General features: G+C 39.1%; 1 protein-coding gene across 1 annotated transcript in view; it reads left to right on the top strand.

Moving 5' to 3' along the window:
• The window catches only part of ptchd4 (patched domain containing 4), a 67414-nt gene extending 59625 nt beyond the window's left edge, over positions 1–7789 (top strand). The window contains exon 3 of the mRNA XM_085373380.1: positions 6114–7789. Coding sequence (XP_085229506.1) covers positions 6114–7789 — 1676 coding nt within the window. The remainder of the gene's footprint in view (positions 1–6113) is intronic.
• The last annotated feature ends 4871 nt before the right edge of the window (positions 7790–12660 follow it).

Here is a 12660-nt window from a genome sequence, read left to right on the forward strand (position 1 = left end):
AGAATAGATAGATGGATGGACATTACTTTAAACTGCTGACCTTTTCTTTAAGGTCACATAAGGTCACATTTTCATAAAATGTGCTATTTTAAAAACTATGATTAAAATTCTGCTGCCATTTAGGTAATTATATTGGTATATGGAGGATTCTAAATATTAGATTATAGTTTGCGTCCACACATCATGTCATATTTGAAATCTAAGAAAACAAAATGAATATATACAAAACACAATACTATTCCTCTAAAACTGCCTGAGTGGGGTGCCTTTATGAGTACTTCTTGTTGCTGTCTGTTTCCCCATTAAAAAAAATTGCATCTAGGTAGATATAAACTAACAAGGGATCTAGGATTAACCTCATTGGTAACCCCACTATCCCAAAGGTCTAAGTTGTCATCAGTGACTATCCCTTCCTTTAATCTAACCCCAGGCAATCCAAATATTTAAATTTAGATTTTGATACACTGTTTTTCTAAGTCATTCCAATTAGGAACAGGAAAATAATCATGCTAACTCAGCGGTCCCCAACCCCCGGGCCTCGGACCGGTACCGGTCTGTGAATCGTTTGGGCCGCGAGAGTTGAGGCTCAGGTGTGAAATGTATGGTTTTCAGGGTTTTTATCGGTTTTCAGCGTTATTTTGTTATCGTTTTTATCGTTAACTCGGTTTTCCTGGGTCTTTTCACATGTGTTATGAATAAATCTTCTTTTTTTCGGTACCGGTACTAGTTTTATTCTGTTGTATTTATCCGCGACACCTTAAAGGCCGGTCCGTGAAAATATTGTCGGGCATAAACCGGTCTGTGGCGCAAAAAAGGTTGGGGACTGCTGTGCTAACTGACTAAAAAAAAAATTCTAATTTTTTTCCAAAGACGTCCATTATGCTCTATTTCATAATATAGGGTTGTATAGGGAACAGTTGGGGTTAGGGTTACCACCTATAATCATTTAGAACTCCGAAAGTTAATTGCGTTTGCTGGTTGAAATTGGTTCTAAGAAGCTGTTATTCTCCACTTTCAGTCAGTATACTTAGCTGTTCAGATACTGCATAAGAACCAAGTACTGAAGTTCCTCACTGTAGTTACCAAATGTATGTTAAACCACCTGCAGACTCTGAGAAAAGAGGGAGATGAAAAAAGCCAGAGTCACTTTTTTTTGCCATTTCTATTTGGCGTGCTTGTTCTGTAGTTCGTCTGTGTGTAGGTGTGTTTGTGTGTGGGTGAAGATGGCGAGAGCAAACAGCAAATGAGAGTGTGGTCTTTTCTGCAGACTTGCAGTCATAGCTCTAAAACGATGGGAGTCACAGTGTTATTGTGTAGAGCAGCGGTCCCCCACCCCCGGGACATGGACCAATACCGGTCCGTGAGTCGTTTGGTACCGGGCCGTCAGAGTTCCTCTGCTGATGTGTTACCTCTCACCAATCAGCCTTTGTCATCCATTTGTATTAGCAGGGATGCACACATTAAAATTTGGACATTCAATTTTGCATAATTCACCATCGAGACAGTGAGAGAATTGTCAGTTTCCTTCAAAGATGATTAGCATTGAGCGACAGTCATGCTTCCAGCCATGTGCTATTCTCCCTCCTGCTTCTACACTCATTGAATAAATTCCCCCCGCTGCCTGCTCATAGAAAATCTCTAACCACAAAAAAGAAAGTTTGGAGTTTGAAAACAGTGGCTGGCTGGGGAAGTTTTCTGAATGGCATCTTGGATTTTCTCTCACAGTCCGAAGACATGGGCTCGTTGTTCATGAAATTGGAATGAGTAATGACTAACCCAATCCTATAGCTATACCTCCAAACCCTAAACAAAAAGAGAGAGAAGCAAAAGGGAATGTAGTGATAGTGTGAATATTGCTTCATACAAATCAGTTAGATTAATTATTTTTTCCCCACTGATCCTCAAGACTTTTTTGCTTTGTTTTGTTTTTAACTCTCTGAGGTCTAAGTCTAAGTCATCAGTGGTGATGACCACTTAGGTCCAAACTCTAAACTGATGTTTTTGAGAAAGCAAATGGGAAAATTTTGGAATAGATAGAATTTATTGAGTGAATGGAGGCATAATATGGTTTGACATGGTGACGAGTCGTAGTTACAGAGGACTCACAATTAAAGAACCATTAAAAAACCATTAAAATACAGTTTCCCCCCCCTTATTGTAGTTTTACTTTCAGAAACAAACCAAAAGAAGCAACAGGACACATGCATGCAAAAAAACAGATTTGAAATGTAACATCTTTTACTTTGTAAATGAGTCTTGCTAGCATGTGGCTTTAACAAAAAACAACTTTAACTCTAAATGCCTTTACACACTGAGCACACGGCAGAAAAAATGACATGAAATTTTGAATTTTTCAAATGAAAACTTGTCGTTTAAAGTATATACACATCAGAAGTATTTTGCGAAAATATATTCCCAAAACATAAACTACGGGGGGAAAAGGGAGCTGTAGCTGCCTTTAGAGATATTGAAATATCTCTAGCTCATTTTTTTTGTCAGTTGGGCAGTTTGAGCTCTTGTTGGCAGAGTTGGGACCACATCTGAAGAGGCAGAGAAAGGATTGACCCTGAGCAGCGTTTAGTGATGTGTCTGAGGTACAAACAGGATTATTTTATTGTTTCCCTATCATTGTATATTCAGTAAAGTATTGAGCTATGAGTGCACTTGTTGCCAAATGAAGGGTGTCTGATTGGTCACACCTGTTTATTTGCTTGCAAAATCAGGAAAATCGAGAAAATAATTGCTGCAAATTTGTCACGTGAAATTATGGTGTCTGTGTAAACGGCTGAAGAAAACGTGAGTCAGAAAAATACTTTTTTTCAAAGGCCTCAACCCAATACAAGTCTCTGCTAAGCCAGTAGCTGCTAGGAGTTTTACAAGTTCCTCAATAAATCCTGATCAATTTTCGTTGTGTTAAAAAAGCAGGTCTTCGGAGGTATTCATCAATGCAACTGTTTTATCACCTCTGAGATAAAGTCAGTGTAGAAAAAGAGTAGATAAAAAGGCTTGCATTCACCCAGATGTTCAAAGTCAAATGTCATGAGTTTGACATCATAGTTTTGTGCTGTGCAACTGTTATCAGAACATTTATGAGAAGAATTGATACGCTTGGAGACGTACGATTTCAATGGACTGGACAGTTTTCAGGTGAAACCAGTACATCCCTGTTCACGCCACATGAAGTGTCTGACTTGGTTTGACATGGCTGTGAACACCCATTACCTCAGCGAGCATGTCACTGTTTTTGATCTTTCCATGCACTCTGCTACATCATTTCTACCTTCTAATTGGGATTCTTCTCACATTGGAGCAGCACAAGCTTTCAAAGACAAAGGCATTTTCACAGAGACAGGTGTGAAGCCTCCCAAGTGTTTGTCAGTGATAAAATGAATTATACTCTTACTAGAAAGCAGCCTTGATCATAACACTGCCAAACTTACTTTCTTAATGCTTCTTAAATCTGAACTGTTTGAAGAGTCTTACCAGTGTGCACTACATCAGAACACCACATGCTTTTTAGACTGTTATTTTAAGCAGACAGCTGCTGGTGTTTGACCATGTTGGTTTAGCATGAGATAAAATATGGGACTGAAACCAAGATTTTTGGTGTTGATGCTATTGTTGTTTACTCGTAAACTGTAGATGGATTTTGTCTTGTTGTGCTGATTTGGAAATAAAGGTTTAATCATATGTGTGTAATGTACATTGGAATTGACATTAGATTGAACAGATGATTCTAGATATACAGTGTGTTAAAAGGAAGGTCTGGGGCACCAGTTCAGCTCAGTGCGTTGAGCATGCGACCACATGCCATATGGCCGAGAGTGGCCGGCCTGGGTTCATAGTCCGACCTGCGGCCCTTTGCTGCATGTCTGCCCCTGCTTTCCTATCCTCTCTTCACTTTATCTGTCAAATAAAGCTGAAGATATGGATCCCTGATTTTAAATAAGAATAAATTTACTGTTAGGTACTTACAGTGCGTTCTACATATTCTCTCTCTCTCTTACTCATATGACAGTTTTGTTCTCTGCTTTTTTTTCTGATAAAATAAAATGATCCACCAGCAAAGATTGTTCAAAACAAAAATGCAAATTTGTGCAGTCATGAAAATATCTTGGTTAGAAATGTTCTCTTTCAATGTTAGTACTGCTACTAACCAGGGACGCTTTACCAGATGGGCTCATTATTTTTATCCACTTCCACCTGCCAGCAATCAGTCACCGTAATGAATCCCAGAGCTTTTCCAATCACGTCTAGAAAATGACACAGTATTTAACATCCTATTTGGTAACTGGTGAGGGGTAACGTATGTGGACTCCCTCAGTTTAATGCTGTAAAAACCAAGGGAGTAAATTTGCTCTCTCTCTCCACCTCTAAACCAGCTGACACTAACTAATTGACTTGCTGTACGGCTTAATAATACTAAAAGCAGGAAGAGCCATCTAGCCAACTCATTACATAGGACTAATCCTTTATAGTTAATTAACTTTTATTTTTCCAGTGTGTCAAACACGGGAAAATGTATAATGCTGTCAAGGGTGGCAATTTTTCTTACTTCTATATCCACCTGCTACATGTGAGAGAGACATTTTAATGCCAATGTTGGCACAGAAATGTACGAATAGGCTAAATGCAGTATGCTGAGATATTTTCATGCTGGAAAAACACTAAGTTGATTCTCATGTTCAGAAATTCATAACACATTTGCTTGTAGCATTCCAGCTCCAGCATCTTACAAATAAATGAACAGCATGCGTGGGTGGGCGGGTGTTCCAGCGTGGGAGGTTTTGCACTGTGGCTTTTCTCATGCCTTTGAAGGTTGTGCATTCATGGCTGTATTTTTGACTGGTGAAAATCCCACAGATTTGACTCACATGAATGGGCCTGCTGCAGACATATGTGGATGCTGTTTAGTGATGTGTGGTAAAGAGGATGGTGTAAAACTCTATCTCATAAATGAAGAGAGATGGAAGAGCGATTACCATATTCAGATTTGAATTTGAACTTTTATTCTGGTTTGCCAAAATAAGAGTGTACTAATAATCATGGTCTCTCTCTCTCTCTTTCACGAGGCCGGCGTGGACACCCAAGTTTGTGTATGTAATCCTACGTCATTTCAGAATGAGGTGACGTAGAATTTTGAAATTGATACAATAGTACTACTAAAAATATCGAGTTTGAGGTTTTCGAAAAAGGGGGCAACACAGAGTTTTCAAATTGATACCATAGCTTCATCTATTCGAAGGCTGGCGCCTGTACATTATTTTAATACTGAGTTTAGGGATTATTGTCAATTGCTCTTATTTGGCTTTTTCAAACACTGACATTTTTAAGGAAGAAATACAGAAAAATGATGACAACTGCAGACGTCTGTCCAATGCATGTGTATATAACCAAGTTCCAAGTACCTCATTGCATATTTAAAGATTTTAAAGATTTAAAGTCCTTCCATCCTAGACCCCTGGTTTAGTGTCTGAAAATGTTTAAATAAAAGCTTTGTGAATATTCTGTCAAGTCATTACATCCAAAGCAGATGCATCCATATATAGCTTTTGTGTGTGCAAAAATTAACAATGATTGCGATAACTGTCTTTTGTTGTTTATCTTTTTATCTATGAAGTTGGATTTTGCATTGGTGGTTGTTGGGGAAAAAACACATACGTGAACATTCAACAAGTCCCATGCTAGAAGTACCAGTACATTGTGAGAATTTTCAAGGTCACCTTGATTGGATTGTTCTTTGGTTCACATCAAACAGAACTTGAATGAAAAATATTAATGCATACTTTCAAAAGCTCTTAATCTGTCACAAATCTTACTTGCTGTCAAGGTTTCACAGAAACACAGATAAATAAATAAACTGATGTAATCATTTCGGTGTATGTATTATTTCTGCAATATTTTTAGTTCTTCAAATTAAATTTTTGTTGTGGGTTTGTTGTTTTTCAATTCGGTCTAATCACACAAATTACACCATTAACCACATTGCTTAGAGGTAAAAAAAAAAAAAAAGGTACTTTTAAAATCTTTATATAATGCAAGTAGAGTAGTCGTAGCCTGCTTTGGTAGCATGTACATATTAGAATTTACACATTTCTCTTTCTTGCTTCTAGGTCATGGAACCAAAGGGGTGTTTGAGCTCTTGGCGGGCTGGAGGAGAACCAGGGAAAACCTCCCCTTCAAGGAGCGAGTTGCAGACGCGTTTGCCGACGTGATGGTGTGCTACACTATGACCAGTTCACTCTACATCATAACGTTTGGCATGGGAGCTAGCCCTTTTACTAACATCGAGTCAGTGAAAATCTTCTGCCAGAGCATGTGTGTGGCCATCCTGGTCAACTACTTCTATGTTTTCTCTTTCTATGGCTCCTGCCTGGTGTTTGCTGGACAGCTTGAGCAGAACCGCTACCACAGTGTTTTCTGCTGTAAAATCCCCTCAGTGGAGTACCTGGACCGCCAGCCCACATGGTTTAAAACCATGATGAGTGATGGCCATGACCTGTCCACACACCATGACAGTGTACCATACCAGAATCACTTCATCCAACACTTTCTGCGAGAGCACTACACAGAATGGATTACCAACACCTATGTCAAACCATTTGTGGTCATTCTCTATCTTATTTATGCTTCTTTCTCATTCATGGGATGTTTACAAATCAGTGATGGATCAAATATTGTGAACCTGTTGGCGAGTAACTCTCCAAGTGTTTCGTACGCTCTAACTCAGCAGAAGTACTTTAGTAACTACAGTCCAGTGATTGGATTTTATATTTATGAACCCATTGAGTACTGGAACTCCACAGTGCAGGAGCACTTGAAGACTTTGAGTCACGGTTTCAACAAGATCTCCTGGATGGACAACTTTTTCCACTACTTGCGGGTAGTGAATGTGAGTGCATCAACTAAGAACGACTTCATCACCATCCTTAAAGGTTCCTTCTTGCGTAGCCCAGAGTACCAGCACTTCACAGAGGATATCATATTTTCCAAGAACAGCGAGACTGACGAGTATGACATCATTGCTTCAAGGATGTACTTGGTAGCACGAACCACTGAGAAGAAACGTGAGGAGGTGGTGGAGCTTTTGGAAAAGCTTCGGCCCTTGATGCTGATCAACAGCATCAAATTCATTGCCTTCAATCCAACGTTTGTGTTCATGGACCGGTATAGCTCCTCTGTCATCTCCCCCATTCTGACCTCAGGCTTCAGCGTACTCACCATCCTCATCCTCACTTTCTTCCTGGTCATCAACCCATTGGGAAACTTTTGGCTCATCCTCACAGTTACATCCGTGGAGCTGGGTGTCTTGGGTTTGATGACTCTCTGGAATGTCGGCATGGACAGCATCTCAATCCTGTGCCTTATTTATACCCTCAACTTCGCCATGGATCACTGTGCACCACACCTGTACACTTTTGTGCTGGCCACCGAGCACACTAGGACGCAGTGCATCAAGTTGGCACTGGAGGAGCACGGGGCTGCCATCCTGCAGAACACATCTTGCTTTGTGATTGGGATCATGCCCCTGGTGTTTGTGCCTTCCAATCTGACCTACACACTGTTCAAGTGCTCCCTCCTCACTGCGGGCTGCACTGTGCTGCACTGCTTTGTCATTTTGCCTGTCTTCCTGACCTTCTTCCCGCCGTCCAAAAAGAGGCACAAGAAAAAGAAACGGGCCAAGCGGAAAGAGCGGGAGAGGGAGCGGGAAAGAGAAAGGGAAAGGGAAAGGGAGGAGATAGAGTGCATTGAAGTCAGGGAGAATCCGGATCACGTGACAAACGTCTGAACAGTTTGTAAGGATAGCAGTCAATAGTAGTGCTGGATGCTGAGGTACCTCTTGAGGTGCAGGGGAATATGACATTACCCCTGAGGAGTGAGAGGTCATCACTCCTAGCCAATAGCAGCTAAGCTGGCCAGAATCGAGTACAGCCCTACTGGTCAGTTGTGTAGTCCTTCAGTCTGGACAGTGTATCTCATTTGCACAAACTGCAACACGGTCATGGTTCTAAGGCTCTTTTCCAACTCTTTGGTATATAGAAACAAGTTAGCTAGCAGAACACATGCTTGCTCAATCTGTAAGTAAATCTTGAACACACAGTATGTTATTCCATTTAAATATTAGTAATTATGTGTTTGTCTCCTGCAGCCCTCTTCTCAAAATGAGTGAGGATCATAGCAGTCTATTAAGCCAAGGACATTCAAACAAGTTGGCAAAAGCAGCAAGAGCGATAAAGAGTGTACAAATTAAAACTGTGCAAACAATGACTGTGCACACACATTACTCCTCACACCTTGATAAAGGTGAAAAGAAACAAAGCCAAATTGCGTGGAAAGAGAGAAACAGTGGGCTGAAAGCACACTGCATGCTTTTCTGTATCATTATAAATAACCGAACAGCTGAACTGGGCAGATGGCATACACTGTGTCCATTATGAAGAATTATCTTGCACATTGCAGTGTGTGATTAGAACTGTCAAGGTTTATATAAGCGGGAAGCAAATATTTCTGCTTTAATTCAGAGGTTGTATCAGGTCTTAGGCAACAGCAGAAGGAACTGCAGTGGGCTGCAGCATATGAAGAGGAAGTGATAAGTGACAGTCATGCAGGAGTCTTTGAGAAGGCAGTAAGCCTGATTCTTAGAGTATGACTTAACTAAATCCTAAACTGCTTTTGAACCCAAGCAGCAAAACCAAAAGTAAAGAGTGTTTCCGTGGCTTGAAACGTCGAACTTCCTACCAGAAAATGTTCCCAAAAAAAAGTGTGTGACTGTCCCCAAAAGCTTACTGTTACTGAAATTGGAAGGTCTGAATATGAGTCAGTACAGCAGTGGTGCCAAACAGTGTACAGAACAAACGTATTGGCAAGATTGAACATTTACATGAAGTCACAAGTTATTTGAGCTTATTTAAAGGATTGCTGGTTGATGTTGCTCAGGTTGTGATGTGAATTATAGCACAGGCTGTAAAGTATAGTATCAGTGTGAAAAGAAGACAAAGGAATCTAGCTTTTGTTGCACAAGTAGGAAAACAGAAATCAGGAAAGCAAGAGTTATTCAGAGGTCAAGTTAAAGAAATCGTTAATGAGTTATTCCATCAAGGTTACAGAAAATAGTGGGCAACAGTTAGCATGGGAAGTGACAACAACACTGTAAAAGTGAGGGTGAAGACCATTACTGCCACCTGCAGGGTTAAAGCTGGTCTTGTCAATATAGTATCAGTGCATTTGGATCTAATCCTTCAAAATAAAATTCCATCAAAAACTTGAGTTGTCCTCTGCAAATACCCTTTTCAAAATTCACTTTTTGAAGTGCAAAAATGGCTCCCGTCTCCCCCAGAAGGTAAACAGAATTATCTACGTGTGCCAAGGCCCGATAAGGATCTCTGTTGCAGCCCCAAAACAAACACACCCAAGGTCAGCTGCCCTCAAAGATACCAATCACACTCTGACCTCTAGCAGGCAGGTCTTAGCTGGTGGCATGTGATAGAGAGACCCCATATGTGAGCAGATGTGGCTGATTAAAGGCCAATACCTTCTTAGGGGACGAGCTGCTTCTTACAGGGCTGTCATTGAGGGGACACTGCTGTTTCATCCCTTTGTGCTGCCATCAAGAAAGTGACTCACACAGGGAAAATAATCGGGCAGCTTGGGGGTGGGGAGGTAAGAATGTTCATTTGGACCAAATGTCAGTGTGAAATATGTGCATATGTTCGCAAAATGAGTGCATACATCTGTGTGATGAATGGCTCGTTCTCAAAAACACTATTAAAATGACTTAATGTGTAAATCAGTGAACGAATGATAGACAATTGTGGAAAGGAGACTTCAGCCTGTATTAATTTACCATGAATGGATTATTTAAAGTTTCTGCTATTTGAAAATTGGTGTAGTTTCACTTTCATCAACCAGGCCCTACTAAGAAATGATGAGTTTTATACAAGCTACTTGCTGCAGCAGCTGCAGTCTTATGTAAAAGCCATGGTGTGTATGTATAGCAAGAAGGCATGAAACGTTGACAGAAATGCAAATGAAATGGGAAAGAAATGCAAATCCTAAACAATTTACTTCCCAGACTGGACTGTGTTTGCATGGCACTGTATTGTATGTATGCATGTATTTAATTTCTCTCTATGAAGACTATGTATTTTTTTCTTTTTTCTATTATTTTGCTACACTGTAGTGACTTACGTTTGTTGTTTGGATGCATACTCTGTAACACCATGTGCTGCAAAAGAACAAAATGTGTCATACTTGTTTCAAAACAAAAGCCAGAGGATATTTGTGTAATATAGCTGTAAATTACTCTTTTCTATATTTTCTAAGAAAACAAATATACTATAGAAAGATTTTTAATGACAAATTTTCTTAAAACAAGCAAATAAAAAAATAAAAAAAGGGGGGGGGGGAATGTTGAACACAGTAGGCCAGTAATAAACAGTGGAATGTTACCAGTATACTAGATCGTGTTTCTTGCAAACTGCAGTGTCAATGTTGATGATTCACGTTTTTATATGGGAAACTGTGGCCACCATTTATTGTTTATGTGTCTTGACTCCATTATAATCTTTACTTGGTACTCACATTTAAGGAAATTGAACCTTAAACAGCCCTTTGTCAGTCTTCTGAACAATCTATCAAGCTTTGTAATGATTACTTTGAACAGAAAACCTAGATTAGAAATTTACAGAATATTGGGAATAATGTTGTGATGAACATCTATTATAGTTTGCTATATGACAAGTCAAGCTTAGCAGCAAAAATATAAATATCTAGCTTAACTCTTCTGGAACTTTGGTCCTAATTATTAGTGTCCTCTTACTGTATGGAACCTGCCATCACTGCCTGACGAGCTGTTGTTTGCATCATATCCACATTCAACGCTTTTTGGCTTTTTTGTAATGACTTTAATACCTAGTGCCATCTGTTTCAGCTAAAGTCTGCTCAAAAGGGATACTAAAACAAATAGAAATGAATCTTCTATGACAACATGTAGAGTCTTTCCAGTTGAATGCTGTATCTTAATAGTTTCGTTTTTGAAGAAGGAAACCTGAGAGGAGCCCTGCGTTATTTTGATAATGTAAAAAATCCTTTGAAAACACCAAAGCAACAGTCTCTGATGTTCTTACACTATCTGGGCACATTCTCATATATACAGCCCCATTTACGAAATGCAAAATAATGACCTGTAAATATTTAGGGCTGGGTTTGGGTTTTGTTTTAGCAAAATGCTGAATAGACAAAATTTTAAATATATATATATAAATTAAATATATGCTAGATGGAAAAAAAAAAGCCAACCCCAGCCCTAATCATAAATGGGTCACAGGCTGACCACTTGGGGTTAGGTTCCATTTTAGTTGATGTTACAGTTCAAATAAATTCCCTTATTCTGGTATGAGAGCTCTATATGCCCAAGATAGGGTCTTGAAATATTCCATTTAAGGGGTAGATGTGAACCTAGGTATAATCTTACTTGTAAACAGATTGTCAACAGCTTTGTGGATGTAGAAGGTCAGCATTCTGAAGTCTAAGCCATCATCAGTGATCACCCTAAATCTATACTATCAGAATGCCATTTTTGTTCTTTCAAAAAATTGTTCTCTCAAACTTGGCTATCAAAGGAACAACAAGAAACTAAAAACTGTCTGATTCAAATATTAGCTTGTTCCCTAACTCCCAGGCTTGGAGGACAAGTTGATGATGGCTTGAACCTCAAAGGGTTATTGTGTGGCTCATTCAAGTTGTTGATAGTTTCTGGACATTGGTGGCGCTCAGTGGCACAGAAGAAATAAATGAATTAGTGCTTGGATACAATATATGGATTGCTTTTTATAATTTTGGTTTGCATTGAGTTTGATTAGAAAAGATACAGAACTTTGCTAGTCTTGGTCTCTTATTAATAAACTCACACAGGATATGCTCTTAAAGATAGTGCACACTATGTGTTTATTCACTTTTTGATCTGAGCACATGTGCCTGCGTATATATAATTAATTTGTAATATTATTTAAAATGCAGGAGTGTTGTGTATTTTCTAATATTCGCATCAGTGCTTTTCTATAACCTTGTGCTATATGTGTGCTTTTGTCCATGTTGTCATTTACGTGATACTGTGACATTACAGGAAAATATCAATATGACAAATTAACCTCAAACACTTTATGTTAGAGGAGTATGATGCACAAAAACAATTCAAAAAGAAAAAAGTATTTGACAAAAATCTTTGATTATTTTAAGAGTCAGTATTTAGGCAGGTAGATGAGTCTACTGTAAGTCTCATGGAATCCCTTGACCATGCACCAGCACATTTTCAGTTTCTATAACCAGGGACAGCACAATATTTCCACAATACAGGGCAATAAAATTATGCAATCACCACTTTGCTTGCTGAATAATCTACATGGCAAATCTGTTTCAACCACAGCCTCAGAGGAAAAAAATTCTAATTTTACTGCAAGTCATTGATCTTGTACGTCAAGTAACTAAGTCATAAGAATAGGGTGTTGTTGGCCCCGTTCATCAAACCTGGTAATTACAAGTTTCATATTTTATGTTAAACTTCAACATTTTGCAGGAAATCAAATGAAAGTGAGGTTATTTGGGTAAATTGGGGCCCCTTAAGTTTCTTTTTGTGAAGTATCTCTCTCTCCCTCCCTCTCT

Source organism: Diplotaxodon limnothrissa, linkage group LG15 (assembly GCF_057381915.1).
Source record: "Diplotaxodon limnothrissa isolate DT_005_m linkage group LG15, D_limnothrissa_male_GT1.1, whole genome shotgun sequence".
Lineage (NCBI taxonomy): Eukaryota > Metazoa > Chordata > Actinopteri > Cichliformes > Cichlidae > Diplotaxodon > Diplotaxodon limnothrissa.